Raw genomic sequence first — 26,936 nt, 5'->3', positions numbered from 1 at the left:
AATTTAGAATAAAAATCAGTATCACGTAGAAACTGCAAAAGAAGTCTCAGATGGAATCAAAATGATTCCATCACATTTCCGTGTCCAAATATATTTTTTCGAGTTTCTTTGAGATGCTTACACTCCACCAAAATGTGGAGCACCGTCGATGTGCGGTCGGTATGGGATCGATCTCCTTTGGTAGGCCCATTGGGCTATTTCTCGTTCCAGCCAGTGCTCCACAACTGGCATATCAAAGGCCGTGGTATGTACTATCCTGTCTGTGGGATGGTGCATATAAAAGATCCCTTACTGCTAATCGAAAAAGACTAGCTCATGAAGTGGCGACAGCAGGTTTCCTCTCTCAATATCTGTGTGGTCCTTAACCATGTGTCTGACGCCATATAACGATAAATAAACTGTGATGAGCGTGTCATTAAATAAAACATTTCTTTCTTCTTCCTTCAAACCGATAAAGAATGGGAGAAAGTGTAAGTTGATCGAGTACAAACGTCGTTGAGTTATTTGTACTTACAGCAAGTTCAAGCAGCCATTGTTTGTGAAAACAACATCATAAGTAGCCATGGACATGGATCTAGTGGTGGATAGGGAAAAGCAGTTTATCAGTGGCCAGGCCAGCCGGAAACAAACATATCAACTTTACTGCCGAACAAAACACAGAGACTGCCACAACATAGTCTAACCACGGTTAACAGAAAACAGGAATTCTATAACACAGTCTAACCTCTGTTAACAGAAAATAAGAATTCTGCTGAATTAAATGACTTCCACAAGTCTAACCTCTATTTACAGAAATAAGAATTCTGCTAAATTAAATGTCTTCCATAACATAGTCTAACCTCTGTTAACAGAAAGTAATAATTCTGCTGAATTAAATGTCTTCTACAACACAGTCTAACCTCGGTTAACAGAAAAAAGGAATTCTGCTGATTAAATGTCTTCCATAACACAGTCTAACCTCGATTAACAGAAAAAAGGAATTCTGCTGAATTAAATGACTTGCCTCAACCTACTTCCACAATACAGGGGGTGGGATTTAGCTCAGTTGGTTGAGTGCTCGCTTGAGGTGCCAGCGTCGCTGGATCAAACCACCTCGGTAGATCCATTCAGCTGACTAGGTTTGTTTCTCGTTCCAACCAGTGCACCACAACTGGACAAAGGCCGTGGTATGTGCTTTCCTGTCTGTTGGAAAGTGCATATAAAAAATCCCTTGCTGCATTAGAAAAAATATAGTGGATTTCCTTCTGATGACTACGAGTCAGAATTGCCAAATGTTTGACATCCAATAGCCGATGATTAATTAATCAATATGCTGGGGTCTTTAAATGAAAAAACCTTTCTTTCCACAACACAATGTAACCTGTTAACAGAAATCAAGGATTCTACTGAATTATGTGACAAAACATCTAGGCATCCACAACAGTCTGACCTCTGTTAAACAGAAATCAAGGATTCTACTGAATTATGTGACAAAACATCTAGGCAACCACAACAGTCTGACCTCTGTTAAACAGAAATCAACGATTCTACTGAATTATGTGACAAAACATCTAGGTATCCACATCAGTCTGATCTCGGTCAAACAGAAATCAACGATTCTACTGAATTATGTGACAAAACATCTAGGCATCCACATCAGTCTGACCTCTGTCAAACAGAAATCAACGATTCTACTGAATTATGTGACAAAACATCTAGGCATCCACATCAGTCTGACCTCTGTCAAACAGAAATCAACGATTCTACTGAATTATGTGACAAAACATCTAGGCATCCACATCAGTCTGACCTCTGTTAAACAGAAATCAAAGATTCTACTGAATTATGTGACAAAACATCTAGGCATCCACAACAGTCTGACCTCTGTTAAACAGAAATCAAGGATTCTACTGAATTTGTGACAAAACATCTAGGCATCCACAACAGTCTGACCTCTGTTAAACAGAAATCAAGGATTCTACTGAATTATGTGACAAAACATCTAGGCATCCACAACAGTCTGACCTCTGTTAACAGAAATCAAGGATTCTACTGAATTATGTGACAAAACATCTAGGCATCCACAACAGTCTGACCTCTGTTAAACAGAAATCAGGAATTCTGCTGAATTATGTGACAAAACATCTAGGCATCCACAACAGTCTGACCTCTGTTAAACAGAAATCAGGAATTCTGCTGAATTATGTGACAAAACATCTAGGCATCCACAACACAGTTTAACATTGGTTAACAGAAAACAAGAGTTAAAAAGTTTGTTTTGTTTAACAACATCATTAGAGCACATTGATTTATTACAATTGGTAATTCTAACATATAGTCTTAGAGGGGAAACCTGCTAAAGTTTTCCATTAGTGGCAAACGATTTTTTTTATGCACCATTCCACAGGCAGGACAGCACATACCATGGCCTTTGATATATCAGTTGTGGTGTACCAGCTGTAACGAGAAATAGCTTAAGTGACCAACTGATGAGGGATCAAAAACAAGAATTCTGCATGTCTTGCCTTAACCTTCCGTAAACTGATTCAGTGAATAAAGAAATAATATTCAGGATTAATCAAGATCTAATAAAAAGACAAAAAAAGCAAGACAAAAAAAAAGAAAAGACAAAACAAAACTAAACATGTATGTTGAAGAGTAGGTCACAGAGAGCTTTCCATCTAAGATCAAAGAAAGCGACAGTTTCCAACTGCTAATAAACACCTATTAAAACGCAGACTTTGGACAAAAACATACAGAGGATTTGGTCTCTGGGAAAAAAAAAATACCCCTGAAAACAGAACCTGAATTTAAAGAGAACTGTTTGTGAGAGGTCCGTACAGACAAAAACAATAGGAGCCTGTTATCATGACGAGCATGAGAGTATCACTTCAATTAGACACAGTGACAGAATGCTGGCAACAAGTAACACCTGCATCTGTCTTCTTCCTCTTACAATCTCTCTTCCTCCCAGTGGAATTGCTGAAAATTATCATCTGTCGTGTGTAATGATCCATTACTGTGGGAATGGCCAGCTTTCGTGTTGGTTATGAAGTTATAATATGCTGCATTTCTTAACTAAACCTAGTCGGATGCAGCTCAGTGGTAGAGCACTCATCTGAGTCAGGATGTAGCTCAGTGGTAGAGCACTCTTCTGAGTCAGGATGTAGCTCAGTGGTAGAGTGCTCATCTGAGTCGGATGTAGCTCAGTGGTAGAGCACTCATCTGAGTTGGATGTAGCTCAGTGGTACAGCACTCATCTGAGTCGGATGTAGCTCAGTGGTACAGCACTCATCTGAGTCAGATGTAACTCAATGGTATAGCACTCATCTGAGTCAGATGTAGTTCAGTGGTAGAGCACTCATCTAAGTCAGGTGTAGCTCAATGGTATAGCACTCATCTGAGGTGGGTGTAGCTCAGTGGTAGAGCAAATCAGTCAGATGTAGCTCAGTGGTAGATCACTCATCTGAGTCGGGTGTAGCTCAGTGGTAGAGCAATCATCTGAGATGGGTGTAGCTCAGTGGTAGATCACTCATCTGAGTCAGATGTAGCTCAGTGGTAGATCACTCATCTGAGTCGGGTGTAGCTCAATGGTATAGCACTCATCTGAGTCAGATGTAGCTCAGTGGTAGAGCACTCATCTGAGTCAGGTGTAGCTCAGTGGTAAAGCACTCATCTGAGTCAGGTGTAGCTCAATGGTAGAACACTCATCTGAGTCAGGTGTAGCTCAATGGTAGAACACTCATCTGAGGTGGGTGTAGCTCAGTGGTAGAGCAAATCAGTCAGATGTAGCTCAGTGGTATAGCACTCATCTGAGTCAGGTGTAGCTCAATGGTAGAACACTCATCTGAGGTGGGTGTAGCTCAGTGGTAGAGCAAATCAGTCAGATGTAGCTCAGTGGTAGTGTATTTATCAGTCGATGTACATCAGTGGTAGATCACTCATCTGAGTCGGGTGTACATCAGTGATAGAACACTCATCTGAGTCAGATGTAGCTCAGTGGTTGAGCATTCATCTAGATGTAGCTCAGTGGTACAACACTCATCTGAATCGGATGTAACTCAGTAGTAGAGCACTCATCTGAGTCAGGATGTGGCTCAGTGATAGATTACTCATCTGAGTCGGATGTAGCTCAGTAGTGTAGCTCTCATCTGAGTTGGGATGTAGCTCAATGGTAGAGCACTCATCTGACAAATGGTGAGTCACGGGATCTCCCTTGATGGATCAGGTTTTGATAACTAGTGCACAATGTGTGGTATACAGAAGGTTCTGGTATGTATCATCCTATCTATGGAAAAATGCATATAAAAGATCTGGTAACTCTGTGACAACAAGCACATTAACATCCAACTTCCACAAATCAAATGCTATTATACTATTATACTGGTTAAACGTCCAACATCCGCAGATTAAACACTATTATATACTGATGGAAAGAAATAAAGGATCACATAGATAGCAACAATAACGACTGCATCAAAAATCAATTGATATTGTCAGAAGTTGACTGGGAACATATAGGCAGCACATTCAGCACTACAGACATTCAATTCCACATTACAACTTGGTATGAAATACAGACATTACTACGCTAGTTGTGAATTAAATATGGTCTACAATTTGATTTGTTCCCTTATTTCTTTCCATCAGTATACTATTATATTGGATAGATGTCCAACATCTACAGATTAAATGCTATATTACTAGTCAGATGTCTAACATCCACAGGTTAGTAATTTTTCAGAGGTGTTTTTAAACAAATATTCCTCAGGTTCCTTTTCCCAGTGGAGTTGGTGAAAACTTGCACCTGTTTGGTAAAATGATACATTAATAAAGGAAGTCAACTTTGCAGCCTGCTGCCCTACTATTATCAGCGAGGTATCAACTGAATGAAAGAGAAAAACGACTTCGCCTAAAAAGTCTTGATTATCATATTTCTGTAATTAGTTTTCTAATAATTATGACATGGTTTCACATTTCCTTACAGCTGTTCCACAATAATATACCCATTCAGTGTACTATCTGCCATATTAAATAACTGTTCTAAACGTATATACACCCATTCAGTATCAACAATATTAGATAGCTCTTCTAGAATTGGTCACATTCCAAGGAGAGGGATAGGAGGAAATTATTCCAGTATAATATTGAGTAATTTGACTTTGTTTGTACATGACGGGCCTTGGTGGCATCGTGGTTAGGCCATCGGTCTACAGGCTGGTAGGTACTGGGTTTGGATCCCAGTCGAGGCATTGGATTTTTAATCCAGATACCGACTCCAAACCCTGAGTGAGTGTTCTGCAAGGCTCAATGGGTAGGTGTAAACCACTTGCACCGACCAGTGATCCATAACTGGTTCAACAAAGGTCATGGTTTGTGCTATCCTGCCTGTGGGAAGCGCAAATAAAAGATCCCTTGATGCCTGTTGTAAAAGAGTAGCCTACGTGGCAACAGCGGGTTTCCTCTAAAAAACAGTGTGTATTGGGGTGGGACATAGCCCAGTATGGGATCGAATTACCTACAGTGCCCATTAGGCTATTTCTCATTCCATCAACTTCATCACAACTGGTATATCAAAGGTCATGGTGTGTGCTAGCCTGTTTATGCGATTCTGAATATAAAAGAACCCTTGCTACTAATAGAAAAATGCAGCACGTTTTCTAAGAAAATTACCAAATGTTGGACATCCAATAAATTAATAAATCAATGTGCTCTAGTGTGTCATTAAATTAAAAAAACCTGTAACTTTTGTGTGTATTATACAAAATACATATCCAAAAGTTTTTCTTCATGCTGTCCCTCACCATAGTACAAGGTGCAGCCCTTGAAATTCAGACCATTTTATCACAGCAGAAGTTTTTTTTTGTTTAACAACATCACTGGAGCACATTGATTAATTAATCATCGGCTATTGGATGTCAAACATTTGGTCATTCTAACTCGTAGTCATCAGAGGAAAACCGCTACATTTTTTTTTAATGTAGCAAGGGATCTTTTATATGCACTTTCCCACAGACAGGGAAACACATATCACGGTCTTTGTCCAGTTGTGGTGCACTGGTTGGAACGAGAAAAACCCCAATCAGCCGAATGGATCCACTGAGGTGGTTTGATCCTGCGACACAAGCATCTCAAGCGAGCACTCAACCGACTGAGCTAAGTCCTGCCCTTTTATCACAGCAATTTAGCAGAGATAATAAAGTAAATGAAAATGATAAAAAACCCTTTGCATGTCAATACTGCAATAGTTTTCTGCCATGGCCTGCCTTACTGCCGTTGCAGATTTTCAAGATTGAGGAATGTAACATTCTCGCGTACAATTTTTTTTTACCATGACAGTGTTGAACAGAGCACACAAACAACAGTATCTTGCAACGTTTTAAAATAACTTACATAACTTACGTAAGCAGTGATGTTTTGTCAGTGATATTCATACATATTTTTTTCCTTTCTATATGGGTGTTTGATATTTTTAAATGTTTGATCTGCAGTGTTAATAGTCTATGTTTTAGATATCATTTGATCTGCAGTGTTAATAGTCTATAATTTAGGTATAGTTTGATCTGCAGTGTTAATAGTCTATAATTTAGGTATAGTTTGATCTGCAGTGTTAATAGTCTATAATTTAGGTATAGTTTGATCTGTAGTGTTAATAGTCTATGTTTTAAATACAGTTTGATCTGTAGTGTTAATAGTTTGTGATTTAGGTAAATTTTGATCTGTAGTGTTAATAGTCTATGATTTAGGAATCCATTAAAATACACTTACAATGAACATGCTTAGAACGAACTGCCACATAGAATCAACTGATAGTAAAGTGCCGTTTGATCTCCCTATACATTAATAACCAACTTATTTTAGTATAGACTGATATTTATTGTTAATAGTCTATATTTTAAATACAGTTTGATCTGCAGTGTTAATAGTCTATAATTTAGGTATAGTTTGATCTGCAGTGTTAATAGTCTATAATTTAGGTATAGTTTGATCTGTAGTGTTAATAGTCTATGTTTTAAATACAGTTTGATCTGTAGTGTTAATAGTATGTTTTAGATATAGTTTGATCGGCAGTGTTAATAGTTTGTGATTTAGGTAAATTTTGATCTGTAGTGTTAATAGTCTATGATTTAGGAATCCATTAAAGTACACTTACAATGAACATGCTTAGAACGAACTGCCACATAGAATCAACTGATAGTAAAGTGCCGTTTGATCTCCCTATACATTAATAACCAACTTATTTTAGTATAGACTGATATTTATTGTTAATAGTCTATATTTTAAATACAGTTTGATCTGTAGTGTTAATAGTCTGTTTTAGATACAGTTTGATCTGTAGTGTTTATCATCTAATACAGTTTGATATATAGTGTTAATAGTCTGTTTTAAATACAGTTTGATCTTTAGTGTTAATGGTGTAAATACAGTTTGATTTATAGTGTTAATAGTCTAATACAGTTTGATTTATAGTGTTAATAGTCTATGTTTTAGGTATAGTTTGCTCTATATTGTTAATAATGTATATTGTTTTAGGTATCTTTTTCTTGTAATTTCCTCAAAAATAGTTCACTCTTTTGTTTTTAATAGTATTTTCCTCCAAAAATGTGTTGAGCTTTCAGTAAACAAGAATTCTCCCCCATCACCCCCCCCCCCCCCCCCCTTACATATTCTCTGCACCATTTAATCAAATATAGCACATGCCCTTGGTTATTTTACTTTGACTGGCACATGGATGGCATATGAAACGAATTACGCTAAACTGGTTCCGATAAGTTGAACTGATTTAAAGATTCACTGCAAAAAGAAGAGCATCTGTCAGTTCCGTTAACTCATTTCTTCTTCCAGCACTGGATGTGATTACCCACAAGCCGTCTTCATCAACCGACATTGTCCAATTCAAGTGTTCACAATTCACCAACTGTGCATGCACACATCTTTCACGCATCAGAACAAATTTATTTCAGTTTTGCATCTTGATGATGATATCATGTACTTCTGTGAGCTTACTTGGGCACTGCAGGGTTTCTGCTAGAGGGTAAAACAGGTATGGTGCCATACCCAAGTTTTTTGGCAGATATGTTTTTTTAAGTTAACCTTTTGACAAAATGAATTACTCTTATCATTACTGTATGTTTTTCTAACCCTAACCGTAATCCCATTTTCTTTCTGGGGGAGGCTCCGTATATCCCCTGTTCACTGTAGTTGCATTCAATTCCATAGCGCATATCCCAAAATTTATTTCTGGGAGAAACACTGAGCAGGAACCATTTTGTTAAGCATCGCATTGCGATCCACTATGCAATTATCATAGATCGCTACACAATTTTAAAACATTAAACAGTAGTTGCTAATCAATTTTTAATTGACTAGAAATATTGCTAATCAAGATTTTAAAAACAGAATGTTCCGTATTGGGGTAGGATCTAATGCAGTTGGTAGAGTGCTCGGGCTGATGTGCTTGAGTCATCGGATCAAATCCCATCAGAGGATATATTGGTAATGCCCATAACTGATAAATCAGAAATTGTGGTATGTGCTGTCCTGTGTGAGAAAGTGCATATAAAAGATCCTTGCTACTAGTGGGTTTCCTCTAATATGTTAGAATTATCAAATGTTTGGCATCCAATAGCTGATGATCAATAAATCAATATGCTCTAGTGGTGTTATTAAACAAAACAAACTTTTTAAGTAGCATGATTATTTGGGGTCCAACATATGCTCTAACACTATGGTTATTTCGGCACTATTAGAAAAGAAACCTGATATATATATAGGATATGGGGTTCAGTGTGCTATTTTGAGGAGAGTCCTGGAGCCCGACGCTCGCAAAAATCAGATAGGACTCTCCAGCTTGGCTAGCATATGAGCCCGAATGGCTCGTAAAAGTTATTTATACAAATTACATTCAATATGATTCTTCAAAATGACACAGTTAACATATATCTCAAAATCCTGGGAAACCAGTCTTGAATAGTGATCTTTTCCATGGTTTCATGCAAAACATTTAGTGTATTTTCTGTTCTACTGGAGACGCATGGCAAGGCTCGCTGGGCTGGTGGCAGGACCTAAAGATTTGCAAGCACGGAGTCCTTATGACACTTAAATTTTCTAAACCAAAATCACACACTGGGGTTACTTTGCATTTGGGTGTAGTCTGGGGGTGGGAGAGTGTGTGTGGAACAAATTTACATGATCTTGCTAATTTTAGAAAGTTTGTTTGAAATGCCACCCTCCCCTCTATGGGCATGCATGGTATGATAAAGAAAGGAACAACCTATACAATCTTTTGCATCTTATCTTCTTGAGCACAAAGAAGTTGTTGGCTTTCACATGATGTTGAAATTTAGGATATGGCTCAACTGATACCACAGGGTGATCTGAGTTCATACATTATTTTTTTCAAATCTTGTCTGCTGTTACATAAACAGTGAAATATTGTGGGTGTGTAAAATGATCAAAGACTGTAACACACTGTATCTCTGTTATCTTATAAAACTCATAGGTGAATCATACACTTGCTACTTTAATAATACAGTGAAAACTGTCATAAACTGGATCATGCAGGGGACCCATTATTTATCTGATTTAGACAGGATCCGGTGTTTGGCATTTAAAAATTTTGGGACCTTGAAACTTGGCCAGTATTGACAGGATTCCAGTTTGTTCAGGGTCCGGTTTACACAGGTTTCACTGTTAAAAATTTTCTTTTCTTTTCTCTACAGTCAGGGCCAGGGGATAAATATGCATTAAAGACACACCTACAAAGTTGCATACATATGTGTCTCATTTCACTTTTAAAAATTATTTGTGACAATTAAATATATAAAGTAATTAATCCATTAAAATATATTTTCATAATTAACTCATGAATGTCAAAACTGTAATGTGTTGCCGGTTGGTGTAAACATCAGTTCCTGTAAAACTGTAAAGGGTATAGAAAATCTTCATTACTCATTCATCAAAATAGCATCTAGTTCTATATCCATGTGGAGATGAGATTTATATTTCAACTTTGAAGTAACAAGTTAACCTGTCCGTCACTTTGATTAGATTTTCCACCAATATAAAATACGAATCGTAGTAAATGGAATCAACTGGTTCTAGGGCATTGTAATTTAAGCAGAGAAAGTGGGCAACGAAAAAACTAAACAATCTAATTCATGTTTCAGGAGGCGGGTGTAGCCCAGTGATAAAGTACTTAATGTGCGGTCGGTCTAGGACCGATCCCTGTTGGTGGGCCCACTGAGCTATTTCTCATTCCAGCCAGTGCACCACAACTGGTATATCAAAGGCTGTGGTATGTGCTGTCCTGTCTGTGGGATGGTGCATATAAAAGATCCCTTGCTGCTAATGGGAAAATGTAGAGGGTTTCCTCTGAAGACTGCATGTTAGAATTACCAAATGTTTGACATCTAACAGCCGATGATTAATAAATAAATGTGCTCTAGTGGTATCGTTAAACAAAACAAATTTAGTTAGTTACACAACATACATACATACATATATATATATATATATATATATATATATATATATATATATATATATATATATTACACAGCATTATTAAAATAAACATTATAATTAATATGCTTCAATGCAAGTGTGAAACTACAGAGTAGGTAACCCACCTGTTACATAAGTAAGTGTGAAACTACAGAGTAGGTAACCCACCTGTTACACAAATAAGTGTGAAACTACAGAGTAGGTAACCCACCTGTTACATAAATAAGAGTGAAACTACAGAGTAGGTAACCCACCTGTTACATAAATAAGTGTGAAACTACAGAGTAGGTAACCCACCTGTTACATAAATAAGAGTGAAACTACAGAGTAGGTAACCCACCTGTTACATAAATAAGTGTGAAACTACAGAGTAGGTAACCCACCTGTTACATAAATAAGTGTGAAACTACAGAGTAGGTAACCCACCTGTTACATAAATAAGAGTGAAACTACAGAGTAGGTAACCCACTTGTTACATAAATAAGAGTGAAACTACAGAGTAGGTAACCCACCTGTTACATAAATAAGTGTGAAACTACAGAGTAGGTAACCCACCTGTTACATAAATAAGTGTGAAACTACAGAGTAGGTAACCCACCTGTTACATAAATAAGAGTGAAACTACAGAGTAGGTAACCCACCTGTTACATAAATAAGTGTGATACTACAGAGTAGGTAACCCACCTGTTACATAAATAAGTGTGAAACTACAGAGTAGGTAACCCACCTGTTACATAAGTAAGCTCAATAAGTTAACACTAGTTACATGTACCTAACTACAGAGTAGGTAACCCACCTGTTACATAAGTAAGTTCAATAAGTTAACACTAGTTACATGTACCTAACTACAGAGTAGGTAACCCACCTGTTACATAAGTAAGTTCAATAAGTTAACACTAGTTACATGTACCTAACTATAGAGTAGGTAACCCACCTGTTACATAAGTAAGTTCAATAAGTTAACACTAGTTACATGTACCTAACTACAGAGTAGGTAACCCACCTGTTACATAAGTAAGTTCAATAAGTTAACACTAGTTACATGTACCTAACTACAGAGTAGGTAACCCACCTGTTACATAAGTAAGTTCAATAAGTTAACACTAGTTACATGTACCTAACTACAGAGTAGGTAACCCACCTGTTACATAAGTAAGTTCAATAAGTTAACACTAGTTACATGTACCTAACTACAGAGTAGGTAACCCACCTGTTACATAAGTAAGTTCAATAAGTTAACACTAGTTACATGTACCTAACTACAGAGTAGGTAACCCACCTGTTACATAAGTAAGTTCAATAAGTTAACACTAGTTACATGTACCTAACTACAGAGTAGGTAACCCACCTGTTACATAAGTAAGTTCAATAAGTTAACACTAGTTACATGTACCTAACTACAGAGTAGGTAACCCACCTGTTACATAAGTAAGTTCAATAAGTTAACACTAGTTACATGTACCTAACTACAGAGTAGGTAACCCACCTGTTACATAAGTAAGTTCAATAAGTTAACACTAGTTACATGTACCTAACTACAGAGTAGGTAACCCACCTGTTACATAAGTAAGTTCAATAAGTTAACACTAGTTACATGTACCTAACTACAGAGTAGGTAACCCACCTGTTACATAAGTAAGTTCAATAAGTTAACACTAGTTACATGTACCTAACTACAGAGTAGGTAACCCACCTGTTACATAAGTAAGTTCAATAAGTTAACACTAGTTACATGTACCTAACTACAGAGTAGGTAACCCACCTGTTACATAAGTAAGTTCAATAAGTTAACACTAGTTACATGTACCTAACTACAGAGTAGGTAACCCACCTGTTACATAAGTAAGTTCAATAAGTTAACACTAGTTACATGTACCTAACTACAGAGTAGGTAACCCACCTGTTACATAAGTAAGTTCAATAAGTTAACACTAGTTACATGTACCTAACTACAGAGTAGGTAACCCACCTGTTACATAAGTAAGTTCAATAAGTTAACACTAGTTACATGTACCTAACTACAGAGTAGGTAACCCACCTGTTACATAAGTAAGTTCAATAAGTTAACACTAGTTACATGTACCTAACTACAGAGTAGGTAACCCACCTGTTACATAAGTAAGTTCAATAAGTTAACACTAGTTACATGTACCTAACTACAGAGTAGGTAACCCACCTGTTACATAAGTAAGTTCAATAAGTTAACACTAGTTACATGTACCTAACTACAGAGTAGGTAACCCACCTGTTACATAAGTAAGTTCAATAAGTTAACACTAGTTACATGTACCTAACTACAGAGTAGGTAACCCACCTGTTACATAAGTAAGTTCAATAAGTTAACACTAGTTACATGTACCTAACTACAGAGTAGGTAACCCACCTGTTACATAAGTAAGTTCAATAAGTTAACACTAGTTACATGTACCTAACTGAACATGATTCCCACATTTGCTGTGCTACACAGAAGGAAGGAAATGGTTTATTTAACGATGCACTCAACACATTTTATTTACAGCTATATGGCGTCGGACATATGGTTAAGGATCACAAAGATATTGAGTGAGGAAACCTGCTGTCGCCACTTCATGAGCTACTCTTTTCAATTAGCAGCAAAGGACCTTTTATATGTACCACCCCATAGACAGGATGGCACATACCATGGCCTTAGAGGTACCAGTCGTGGTGCACTGGCTGGAGTAGTAAATAGTCTCACCCCTGCTACACAGAAAAACAATGTGGGGGATGGTGGTATGGTGCTTGTAAGGTTTCATTTTACTGTGACATTAAAGTCAAAAATATATCAAAGCCACACGTACATATAAAAGGGTTACCGTCTGAACAAAGAACTACAATATACGTGGAAATTAACCTAGCCTAAATGGAACAAACGTGCTCCTACAATCATGTGATTAACACTATAGATCCTTGAAAGAGCATGTAATATATCCCATGTTTATCACAAAAAAACGCCTTTAATAACTGAACCATTACAACCACACACATGTAGGAAGCACTTGGAAGGAAAGGAATGTTTGCTTAACAACATAGCAGCACATTTAATTTGGTATAGTTGGGTTTTGGAGGGGGGGGGGGGGGGGTTGGCGGCGAGTGGTGTTGTGTTCGGCGATATTAATTGTGTGGATGAGTATGGAACAGTCACAGAACTAATGAACACCGCCTCTTTTGTGGGAATGACTGGTCCGACGATTTGACTAACGAAGAACGAGAAGAAGAAATGTGGTTATTTTGACACTTTGAGGGGGATGAGTTTGAGGGAGGAAGAAAGAGACAGTAATAGAGAGATAAAGAGATAGAGAAAAAGACAGACAGATAGAAAGATATATATATATATATGGAGAGATGAAGAGAGCTAAGATAGAGAGCTAGATAGAGCCAGAGAGACAGAGAGACACAGAGAGAGACAGACGGAGAGAGAGAGAGAGAGAGAGAGAGAGAGAGAGAGAGAGAGAGAGAGAGAGAGAGAGAGAGAGAGAGAGAGAGAGAGAGAGAGAGAGAGAGAGAGTCAATTACCAATTAGAAACAATATGTTTAATGTACCAGTAATGATATCCATTATGGACAATTGATCCTGGATTCCACTGTATGACAAGGGAATGGTCTACCTCTAAGCTATATCCTGGACCAGTAACCACTGAGGGCAATCGATCTGGGAACCCACTGTATGACATGGGAATGGTCTACCTCTAAGCTATATCCTGGCCCAGTAACCACTGAGGGCAATCGATCTGGGAACCCACTGTATGACATGGGAATGGTCTACCTCAAGCTATATCCTGGCCCAGTAACCACTGAGGACAATTGATCCAGGAATCCACTGTATGACAAGGGAATGGTCTACCTCTAAGCTATATCCTGGCCCAGTAACCACTGAGGGCAATCGATCTAGGAACCCACTGTATGACAAGGGAATGGTCTACCTCTAAGCTATATCCTGGCCCAGTATCCACTGAGGGCAATCGATCTGGGAACCCACTGTATGACAAGGGAATGGTCTACCTCTAAGCTATATCCTGGCCCAGTATCCACTGAGGACAATTGATCCTGGATTCCACTGTATGACAAGGGAATGGTCTACCTCTAAGCTATATCCTGGCCCAGTATCCACTGAGGACAATTGATCCAGGAATCCACTGTATGACAAGGGAATGGTCTACCTCTAAGCTATATCCTGGCCCAGTATCCACTGAGGACAATTGATCCTGGATTCCACTGTATGACAAGGGAATGGTCTACCTCTAAGCTATATCCTGGCCCAGTATCCACTGAGGACAATTGATCCAGGAATCCACTGTATGACAAGGGAATGGTCTACCTCTAAGCTATATCCTGGCCCAGTATCCACTGAGGACAATTGATCCTGGATTCCACTGTATGACAAGGGAATGGTCTACCTCTAAGCTATATCCTGGCCCAGTATCCACTGAGGACAATTGATCCAGGAATCCACTGTATGACAAGGGAATGGTCTACCTCTAAGCTATATCCTGGCCCAGTATCTTGTTAAAAGTGCCAACTGTAGGATTATTTGCCTTATATCTGGAGTACAAAATAAAAACTAGTCAGGTGAATAAACAGAGATGGTAGAAAATGTTAATGTGAACAGTAAAACAATGATCAGCGTAGAAACAGTGTGTGCAATGAAAATATTTATAATGAATGGGTGGATGAATGCATAAATAAATAAACAGATGGATGGACGGATGGATGGACAGACGGTTGGTTGGATGGATGGATGGATGGATAGGTGGGTGGATAGTGGGTGGATGGACGGATGGATAGGTAGGTGGATGGGTGGATGGATGGATAGATGGATACATGCTAGTGGGTGGGTGGATGGATGGATGGATACATGCTAGTGGGTGGATGGATGGATGGATGGATGGATGAATGGATACATGCTAGTAGGTGGATGGATGGATGGATGTATAGATGGATGGATGGACGGATGGATGGATGGATGGATAGGTGGGTGGATGGATGGATGGATACATGCTAGTGGGTAGATGGATGGATGGATGGATGGATGTATAGATGGATGGATGGATGGATGGATACATGCTGGTAGGAAGGTGGATGGATGGATGGATGGATGGATGGATGGATGGACAGATGGGCGGATGGATGGATGGATGGATGGATAGGTGGGTGGGTGGATGGATGGATAGATGGATGGATGGATACATGCTGGTAGGTAGGTGGATGGATGGATGGATGGATGGATACATGCTAGTAGGTGGATGGATGGATGGATACATGCTAGTAGGTGGATGGATGGATGGATGGATACATGCTAGTAGGTGGATGGATGGATGGATGGATGGATGGATGGATGGATGGATGGATGGATGGATACATGCTAATGGGTGGATGGATGGATGGATGGATGGGTGGATGGATGGATGGATGGGTGGGTGGATGGATGGATGGATGGATGGATAGGTGGGTGGATGGATGGATGGATGGATTGCGGATGATTAGGTAGGTGGATGGGTGGATGGATGGATGGATGGATACATGCTAGTGGGTGGATGGATGGATGGATGGATGGATGGATGGATGGATGGATGGATGGATGGATGGATTAACTGTATGACTTGGTAAGCTGGCTGCCATTTGGATAAATAACTGACCAAATGATTGAATGACGACTTAACACCACCCTTAGCATGAAGCGAGTCAGAATGAAATCAGTTTAACACTACTGCCTGCATGGTGTGGTGAGCAATAATCAGGGATATTGTTTTCTAACTGTGCCCCACAGGTCTTTTTCTCTTTTTAGGAATTCTCATTACACTCAATACATGGTTGAGATTTTTGTGGTGAAGTGTCGAGGCAATAACGGTTTCTTCTCACAACCAGTTGGATCAGGCTGTCAGTTTGAAGACAGACAATTACGAGAACATGAAAACTAATGAGTCTCTTTAACCATTCTTCATTTCCTTATCAGCCTCGGTGGACATTATGGCGTGATCTCAGTCTCGATGCACTTGATGAAACTACAGGACCTGTATTATGGCGTGGTCTCAGTCTCGATGCACTTGATGAAACTACAGGACCGGTATTATGAAGTGGTCTCAGTCTCGATGCACTTGATGAAACTACAGGACCTGTATTATGGCGTGGTCTCAGTCTCGATGTACTGGATAAAACTACAGGACCTGTATTATGATGTGGTCTCAGTCTCGATGCACTTGATAAAACTACAGGACTTGTATTATGATGTGATCTCAATCTCGATGTACTTCATGAAACTACAGGACCTGTATTATGATGTGGTATCAGTCTCGATGCACTTGATGAAACTACAGGACTTGTATTATGATGTGGTATCAGTCTCGATGCACTTGATAAAACTACAGGACTTGTATTATGATGTGGTCTCAGTCTCGATGCACTTGATAAAACTACAGGACTTGTATTATGATGTGGTATCAGTCTCAATGCACTTGATAAAACTACAGGACTTGTATTATGATGTGGTATCAGTCTCGATGTGCTTGATAAAACTACAGGACTTGTATTATGATGTGGTCTCAGTCTCGATGTGCTTGATGAAATTACAGGACTTGTATTATGGCGTGGTCTCAGTCTCGATGTACTTGATAAAACTACAGGACTTGTATTATGATGTGGTCTCAGTCTCGATGTACTTGATGAAACTACTGGACTTGTATTATGATGTGGTATCAGTCTCGATTCACTTGATAAAACTACAGGACTGGTATTATGACGTGGCATGGTTTTAGATCTCACTAGTTTGGGCACACCAAGGAATGTATAATGTTATTAACAACTGCAGCAGAGTTGTGGATATTCAGAAATAAATTTAAAGTTATTTTAATATAAATTAAAGCATAACATTTGAATTATTTTGAGGTGAATTGTTTTAAGGTCAGCATGTTTCCCACAGGGAACACCATTTTTTCTTCTTTTCTTTTTTTAATTTCCAAAACACTTTTACTTTTCTACTTAAGTCAAAACCAAAGTGAAATTATTTACCAAAAACATTTTTGTAGGAGGATGGGACTGTAGGAGGATGGGACTGTAGGAGGATGGGACTGGAGGAGGATGGGACTGGAGGAGGATGGGACTATAGGAGGATGGGACTGAGGAGGATGGGACTGTAGGAGGATGGGACTGAGGAGGATGGGACTGAGGAGGATGGGACCGACTATAATTAGGGCGTGATTATTTGGGGCATACCTATTTTGGTATGTTTATCACCTTGGCTTTGATGACATTTCAATTTTTAACAGAAAATGTTCCCTAGACAATAGAACATTAAAGCAGAGCCCTGTGAAATAGTGGAGGTGTAAAACTTTCTGTCAGAGGGTACGAATGGTAAAATTACATAACCTAAAATCTTGGAAATTAATGGATAACAATCCACCCATCTATCCATCCATCCATCCATTCTTCCAGTAAGAGAACTGCTGTTTAAAATCTGTCAAAGTACATGAAATGTGACTTCCAATTTGAACAAATCTTAAACTCTAACTACCTAGAAGGGAGCATTTGTGATCTGTTTTTTTTTTTTTTTTTTTATTACGTACCCTCAAGTTTCAAAAGATTTCAAACTCTAACTACCTAGAAGGGGGCATTTGTGATATGGTTTTTTAATTCATTACGTACTTTCTAATTTCAAAAGATTTCAAACCTAGTAGCGGCACATATGATCTGAGTTTTTTAAATTTATTACGTAATCTCAAATTTCAAAAGATTTCAAACCTATAACCACCTAGTAGCGGCACATAGAATCTGAGTTATTTAAATTTATTATGTAATCTCAAATTTCAAAAGATTTCAAACCTATAACCACCTGGTAGCGGAACATATGATCTGGGGTTTTTTAAATTTATTACATAACCTCAAATTTGAAAAGATTTCAAACCCTTAAATTTCAAAAGATTTCAAACCTATAACCACCTAGTAGCGGCACATATCATCTAGGGTTTTTAACATTTATTACATAACCTCAAATTTCAAAAAGATTTCAAACCCATAACTACCTAGTAGGGGGCCTCTTTTGTTTTTATTACGAACTCTCAAATTATTTTCTGGTGAAGAGCCTGAATGGTGCTCAGTCGGTTAATGGCCGTAAATGATAGGAGGTTTTAAACACCAATAGATATCCTCATGTCCAGATTGAATCTCCTCGAACAAATTGACTTCCTATTTCCAGCCCATATAAAATGAGTTTTTCTACGCCTCAATTCCCCATCACTGTTACAATCAAGACAGACTCACTGGATGTGCTTTGCTTCACACTGTCAGTCTGCTATCAGATCAAAACAATGCTCTGGGTATAGGTTCTAATAGACCAAATCAATTCCTATTGCCGATAATGTTAACATTTACTAATAAAACTGATATAAGCAGCGTATCAACACACCCAGGAAGTACAACAATAAAAAGTATGGCATCTCACATCTAATCTACCTGCAAAAAAATGGGGGGTCACATACCAGTTAAGAGATTTAATTAAGGTTTTTAAAAGCAACCATCATTTTTGCTGCAAATTGCAGTTCCATTTTTGGGGGTATCCCGCATTAGTTTCAACCTCTGATATATACTACATAACAACTGTATAACAAATAAAAGTGTATTTATTTATTGTCAATGGATAATAGTATTTGCACAAGTAATCAATGTCACATATTACTACCAAACACACCCACAGCTGCTTTTACTCTGTAAATATTTGACGGTGCACCTCGAACTTTGACACGGAACTCTATTCTTTGGTACTATGCAATCTTTAGCCGGCCAGCACTGCTTTGATAAAAATACAACTGATTAACAGGCTTGGGGTATCAATTAGGTACAGCAGAACAAAATATTTTATTCTCTTTTATTTAATGACACCACTAGAGCATGTTTTTCAATGCATTCCCTAACTTGTTTTAGCATAGCTTAAGGTATGAATTAGGCACACCAAAACTAAAAAGTTAAAGTTTGTTTTGTTTAATGACACCACTAGAGCACATAATCATTAATTTACACATTGATCATTGGCTACTGGATGTCAAACATTTGGTAATTTTGATATATAGTCTTAGAGAAGAAACCTGCAACATTTTTTCCATTAATAGCAAGGGATTTTTTATATGCACCATCCCACAGACAGGATAGCACATACCTTTGATATACCAGATGTAGTGCACTGGTTGGAACTAGAATTAGCCCAACAGGAATTGATATTAAACCAACCATGCTTCACCCAAGCACTTTACCACTGGGCTATGTCCTGCCCCATGCAAATATAACATCCCTTGCTGCTCTTTCTGTAGAGCAGGGGAGTTTTGTTTCCAAAATCTGGATTAGTGATATTTCTAGTCAACTAAAACTTGATCAGCAACTACTGCTACTGTTAATAGTTAGCTGGGGAACAGAGTCCACTGATGACGAGATATCCTAACACTCTTCACACTTAAAGTCAAGGCTCTACTGCTAAACTGCATCCCCCTGCCCCCCAGTGTTTCTGCCAGAAAGAAATTTTGGGGTAGCACTATGGAATTGAATGCAACCAGTCAATGAGGTCGGGGGGGGGGGGGGGGGGGGGAGACTTCCCCATGAAAGAAAATGGGAAAGTTTAGGGTAAGGGTTAAGAAAATCATACAGTAATGATCGAGTAAGAGTAATTAATTTTGTCAAAAGGTTAACTTAAAAAAAATATATCTGCAAAATCATTTGGGTATGGTGCCATATCCATTTTACCCTCTGGCAGAAACCCTGCCCCCCCCCCCCCCCCCCACCCACCCAGCTCTGTCGGAATTATTAAACAGTTATGGTATTTCCATAACCTTGGTTACCAGACCACGAGTTGCAGACAGAGAGAACTGTGTCCCACATACCACCCTCCCCGCATACTTCTCTCATTAACCCAGAAACCTTCCTGTAATTAGAGCTGCACTAATTGCTTTCACCATGCTGTAAAGACTTGAGTGAAGAATGCCAAACACTCCAGCTACCATTATACAGTGCCTGTAACTGGCCATGCAGAAAATCACAGCTTATATGGAGTTTGTTAAGTGGTAATTAGTCAATCTGAACTACAAAATCATTATTGGTGATCAAGATCCTATCTCTGCACAATACGGAGTCAAATGAGTGTTTAGCAAAATAGTGATTGATTCATGGATCTCTACTTAGTGCCTTGTCTATTGGAAAGAAAGAAAGAAAGAAATGTTTTATTTAACGATGCATTCAACACATTTTATTTACAGTTATATGGCATCAGACATATGGTTAAGGACCACACAGATATTGAGAGAGGAAATCTGCTGTTGCCACTTAATGGGCTACTCTTTTCGATTAGTAGCAAGGGATCTTTTATATGCACCATCCCACAGACAGGGTAGTACATACCACGACCTTTGATATACCAGTAGTGGTGCACTGGCTGGAATGAGAAATAGTCCAATGGGCCCACACTGACCGCACATCGAGCGAGCACCTTACCACTGGGCTACGTCCCACCTTGTCTATTGGAGGACAGCCACTTCCAAAGAGATCCTTTACGGGAGATTTCATTCTAATTATTATACCACCACAGAGGACTGCACTCCCAGACAAGTTTACTAAATCAAAATCACTACTTATATGGAGTTTGTTAAGTTGTAATTAGTCAATCTGAACAAAAAAAAGTTATCTGCTATCAAGATCCTATCTCTGCACAATGCTGAGTCAAATACCGTATTGTTCCTATTTGTAGCACCCCCTCTAATATAAGTGCCCCCTATGATCACGAGAAATGTATCATGAAACGGTACCTGTAAAACAGTAAAACTGGCTTACCTGACTGCCGACTTGCAATGATTATAATCGGTAAACAAATAAAATCCAAAGAGGTGAAGCACTACGACACTAGTATGGGCGAACAGTATGTCACACATGTCGTTTATCAAATGTATGTCGCTGTTATCTCCACGCAGAATGAACGCACGACACTCCGTTAAAGCTGTTCAAAACCGGAAGCACCAACATACCGGTAGGTATTTACACCGACACCGTAACACTCTGCAGGCCCTATATGCCTACGTGCACAGTACCATGTATTTCGATAAATCAGCTGACGATGTACGGTACGCTACGTCATTTCAACAAGAAAACGTCACTGGTGGAGTGACTCGGCGGCAAAGCTTTTGATGTCTCAGCGAGCCAGACACATTGACAGTTTGATACGAGGATTTTTCACACGTATTACGAAACGTGTTCTAGTACTCTAATTAGCGCCCGGGCGCTACAAATAGGAACAATACGGTAGGTATTTCATTCAGGTTACCACGAGGTTATCACATATCAGGTCTCTGAAAATTGCAAGAGAACGATTGTCTCATATATATATATATATAAATACTACCACCCCTCACACTTAAAGTGAATTAAAAAATTGGGGGCCAAGCTGCTCATTTCAGAGATAACAGATAGCCTTTATGACTACCCTAGTTCCGCACAAAATTTGAGTACTGTTTTTTTTTACATGTTTCAAGCACAAGGCTCCTTGACACAGTGGTACTAGATGAAATAAAATTGCATACATTTTTAGCCCAGATGAAACTAAATTATTTTTTTACAGTCAACACTCTCACATTTATCACCAATCACAGGACTTGTGGTGTTAACTTCTCTATCAAAAGGTTGGTGCACCTTGCCTATAATAATTTTCAAGAAAATACTCTACATATCTGAAAATTAGCTAAATGAAACTTCATTCCAGAGACAGCACTGATAAATATGTCAGTTATATGAGAACAGTGATATGAATAACAATGTGTCTGTGTACTGGCTATAGGATTTTATCGTAATAATAATAATATGCATAAATTAATCAGAAATTCATTTCATTTCATTTCAACTTATTTTTGAGATTATATCCAAGTACGGTTCAAGCACCCTGTCCTGGGCATACACCTCAGCTATCTGGGCTGTCTGTCCAGAAAAGAAAGTTAGGTCAGTGGTTAGTGAGAGAGGAAAGGGTGTAGTGGTCTTACACCTACCCATTGAGTCATTAAAACTCTCTCATGATGGGAGTCGGTACCGGGCTACGAACCCAGTATCTACCAGCCGTATTACTGATGGCTTAACCACAACACCACCGAGGCCAGTAATCTAAAATAATACTGTACTCACAAACTGAATGAAAAGAGAAATAACTACAGGTAAAATATCAATAAGGAATACCCAATTGTCTCCCTTGACTTCATATTGCTAATGTGTTATGGTAAACAACTGCAATACAATTTGTCTTTCCATTTGTTAAAACTGAAGAAAATATGAAAATCGAACTATTGTTTCAGTAAAATAAGCATGCCAGTTTGTTGGGGTGGATGGGGTTTTATTTGGGGGGAGGGGGAACGTTGGGTGTTTTGGGGTGTAATGTTTTTCCAGCACATTTTAATGACAAGATGCTGTGCTTGGGTACAGTGGCAGACCTACATGTAACTATCAAGCCTAACCTATAGGTTTAGAGAATGACATATGGGACAAAACTGTTCATCTTGTACGATTTTGCCCTTTTCTACAAGCTGTTGGGGAGTAAAGTATCATATCAATTCACAAGTACAAGATAAACAAGTGGTTTCTCCAGTATTCAGGAAAGGGATGGAGGGAATCATTAGAGCTGATTCCACTTATAGGAAGGGATGGTACCTAAGATTTGCAGGGCACAAGTACTTCAAAAATGTCTTGTAAACGATGATGAACCTGATTACTCTGGTAGTTCAAGATGATGGCATGACTTGTGATTTTGGATGGCGGCCTAAATAAACGGATGGTGGATATTACTACCGCTGCCAATGGGATATCTTAAGAAATGGCGGGCCCGCCATCGCTTATGACATGTAGTGAGACCCCTGATTGTCAAGTAGCGAGCTGGGTATTCTTTTATTACCTATTGTCATTGTGATATGATTTTATGGTACCATTTTGAAATATACAACAGGACTCATTCATGGGTTGCTCACGCAAATCTAATTTGGCGTAACCTATTTTATGTTCACACAAAATTTGGAGCACCATTTACTTGGATACAACGGGATACGCAAAAATGAAATGGGTTGCCTCGATTTATTTCTTGATAAATGGGTCATGCAGATTTTCAATACTCAGTGGCCTGAAGCGTGTCAAGTTGAAAACAAGCAATGACACGACATCAGGACTTGAACTTAACGACGACACTGACGGCAATTGCCGTCATTGAGATATAAATTGCTGCAGGTAGAGAGCATCACCCACAGCACTGTTGTGCCATCGGTAAAGTTCCTCAACAATGGAAAAATTTATACACCTGGTGTACATTAACTGCCAATATTTAACACTTGCACATTTAAAATGTCTACAAACAACAAAATATCCTTTCACTCATGTTTATTTGCAGCAAATGTTACTTAAATATTGCCATATGCAGGCTCAAAATTGCTGTTGGTGGGCCATTTTACAAATCTATTAAAATTTGCTGTGGGAGACAAATTCTTACATTCGAGCCCTGTGACATCACTGTGACAAAGCACTGATTACACAAGTATCTACCACACAACCCTAACCTTGATTTCATGTACAACACTGAAATGTACAAGCTGTCAAGTTGAAAACAGGCAGTAAGATAAATCACTGATGGTGTATCTATCCCCCATACTCATCACCCACCCATAACCCTGATATCATGGTACAATATTGAAATACACAGGGATGTTAAGCTGAAAACAGGCAGTAACATAAATCACTGATGGTGTATCTATCCCCCATACTCATCACCCACCCATAACCCTGATATCATGGTACAATATTGAAATACACAGGGATGTCAAGCTGAAAACAGGCAGTAACATAAATCACTGATGGTGTATCTATCCCCCATACTCATCACCCACCCATAACCCTGATATCATGGTACAATATTGAAATACACAGGGATGTCAAGCTGAAAACAGGCAGTAACATAAATCACTGATGGTGTATCTATCCCCCATACTCATCACCCACCCATAACCCTGATATCATGGTACAATATTGAAATACACAGGTATGTCAAGCTGAAAACAGGCAGTAACATAAATCACTGATGATGTATCTATCCCCCATACTCATCACCCACCTATAACCTTGATATCATGGTATAATATTCAAATACACAGGTATGTCAAACTGAAAACAGGCAGTAACATGAAATCACTGATGATGCAAGTATATACATTATATAATGACATATATATAGGAAACTGCAGCCAATGGATGAACTAAATCTTAAAGAATTAGAAAGCATAGATCTGCTTAGCAAGAACTTTCAAACAGAATTGCCATATAACAAGACTTTCCTTATAATGGTATGAATTCCTAAGTTATCACTTCATATATACTGATGGAAAGAAATAAGGGAACACATAAACAAAACCAGCAAACAATGACAGCAACCAGAAGCCTCGTCCATAGTATGAGGAAGATAACCATGTTCCTTACACTCAATTCACATTACAGTCAATCCCATATGACATCTTTGTATTGTTATACGGCTATTACTATGCTAGTGGTGAATTAAATTTGGTCTACAATACCACATGTTCCCATATTTCTTTCCATCAGTATAAAAAACAAAACCATAATACCAACTGCTGTAAACTAATGATTTCACTGTGGCATCTAGTTCAAACATGTACAAACGGAATCATGACCACTTTAGGATTTGAGAATACCAACTTTGGTTTCTTCTTTTTTTTAAATTCAGGGAACAATTAAATGTAAAATCTGTAAACATTGCAAAATAAAATTATACCATTATGTTCAACCATTGGAGACCCGCCAGGGTGGAAGAGTGCCAGGCCCTATACCTCGAAAGGTACTGCAGAACCAGAGAAAAGCAGTCTGGCCTTCAGATGAACCCCTGAAGGAGAAACTCTTTGGCCCCATGGAGAACCTACGGCTTTTGTTCGAGTCACTGGGGTCCCTGTCTGAGCGTACAACGAAGAAGAAGAAATCGGGAGATCTGCAAATCTTTCTTACCTGTGACGATGAGGCATATTAGCACGGCCCAGTAATCATCATATTAAATTCATCTTCGTGTTTTGGTCACCATTTGATATGCAAGTCTTCTAAACACTGCAAACAAAACAAAACAATTTGTTTAAATGTTATAATCTTGTAAGCTATATTAACACCAACCAATACTCATATTATCAGTGGTGTAGTGAATAAGGGACCAGACTCAAGGCTGGTAGGTACTGGCTCCCACCCAGAGTGAGTTTAACGACTCAGTGAGTAGGTGTAAGGCCATTACAACGACTTCTCTTTCATTAACTACTAACCCCTGTCCTTGACAGTCGGCTCTGATAGCAGAGTTGTGTCTAGGACAGCATGCTTGAACCTTAAGTGGATATATGCACGAAAATAAAGAGGAAAACAAAATGTAGTAATACCCATCTGCATGCTGGATGTCGTTAAACATTAATTCAGTCATTCACTCGTATAAATAACATTATAAATACTTATAATAAATAGAGTTAGGGTTAGGGTTAGTGACAGTACCAAAGGTAAGTCCTTCCTGATTTTAGGTTTCACCTAGTTAATATTAATCTATTGTCTTTCTAGAGAAAACCTACAACATTTTCTCATTAGTAACATGGGATCTTCTATATATGCACAAATCCCACATATTACACTTTGATATAAAGCCCTATCAGTCATGGTGCACTGGCTAGAACCTGAAATAGCCCAATATGTCCACCGACGTGGATCGATCCCTGACCGCATCAGACGAGCGCTTTACCAGAGATTTACGTCATTCACGCGTCTGCTTCTCTTTATTCAATTTTAAGCACCTGTGTTGTGTTGTTTGTGGTAGTTAATTAAAATGCTGTATGATCCTTACCATTGAATTTTGAGAAATGTGATTCATCCACAAAGATATAATTTTATAAATAAAATGCATATGTAATTAATGTAATAATTCCGCAATACTGTTTACGTTAGATCAATACGTAAAGAGCCGAACATTCTCTGTTTTTGTTACAGTCCGCCATTGAAATCCATATCGCACCCTCTATAAACAAGCACTGTGATTGGTGAGAAAACTAGACAGACACACTTCCTTTGATGTTGTCTTTAAAACAGCCGTAAAGACCCGCAAAATAATTTGTGTTCTTTGTCTCGCCATTAGAGAACAAGGCAAGTAGTCGCCAAAAAAGCCTGTTGATGTGGAATCAAATCAAATTAAATTAGCTTATTCATAAATACACGAAGAGTATAAATGAGTTGTCCCACGTTCAATCAAAATATAATTAATAAAAATACGATGGATGGATGGACGGGCGGACGGACGGAGACAGATAGATGATGGTGATGATGATGATGATGATGATGGTGATGATACAAATTTTTTAAAGAACCTTTCTTTTGGGACATTTTACGTTATTGACTCAATGAGGTTTTAATTA

The 26,936-nt window shown here is 38.5% G+C and overlaps 1 protein-coding gene across 6 annotated transcripts in view; it reads right to left on the bottom strand.

The window, feature by feature from the left end:
* LOC121386278 (serine-rich adhesin for platelets-like) overlaps positions 1 to 26,518 on the bottom strand; it is a 174,595-nt gene extending 148,077 nt beyond the window's left edge. For 4 of the 6 annotated variants that reach the window (XM_041517125.1, XM_041517126.1, XM_041517128.1 and 1 more), the window contains exon 1: positions 25,507 to 25,591. Coding sequence is in view for 1 of the 6 variants with exons in the window: in XM_041517131.1 (XP_041373065.1) it covers positions 25,507 to 25,523 (17 nt within the window). In the remaining 5 variants the exon portion in view is untranslated. Of the gene's footprint in view, positions 1 to 25,506; positions 25,603 to 26,371 lie in introns of those variants that run through there. The other 2 variants (XM_041517124.1, XM_041517131.1) reach the window with 1 other exon arrangement.
* Between the last annotated feature and the right edge of the window lie 418 nt (positions 26,519 to 26,936).

Source organism: Gigantopelta aegis, chromosome 12 (genome assembly GCF_016097555.1).
Source record: "Gigantopelta aegis isolate Gae_Host chromosome 12, Gae_host_genome, whole genome shotgun sequence".
NCBI classification, from domain to species: Eukaryota; Metazoa; Mollusca; class Gastropoda; order Neomphalida; family Peltospiridae; genus Gigantopelta; species Gigantopelta aegis.
This window is presented reverse-complemented; position numbering and strand designations above follow the sequence as displayed.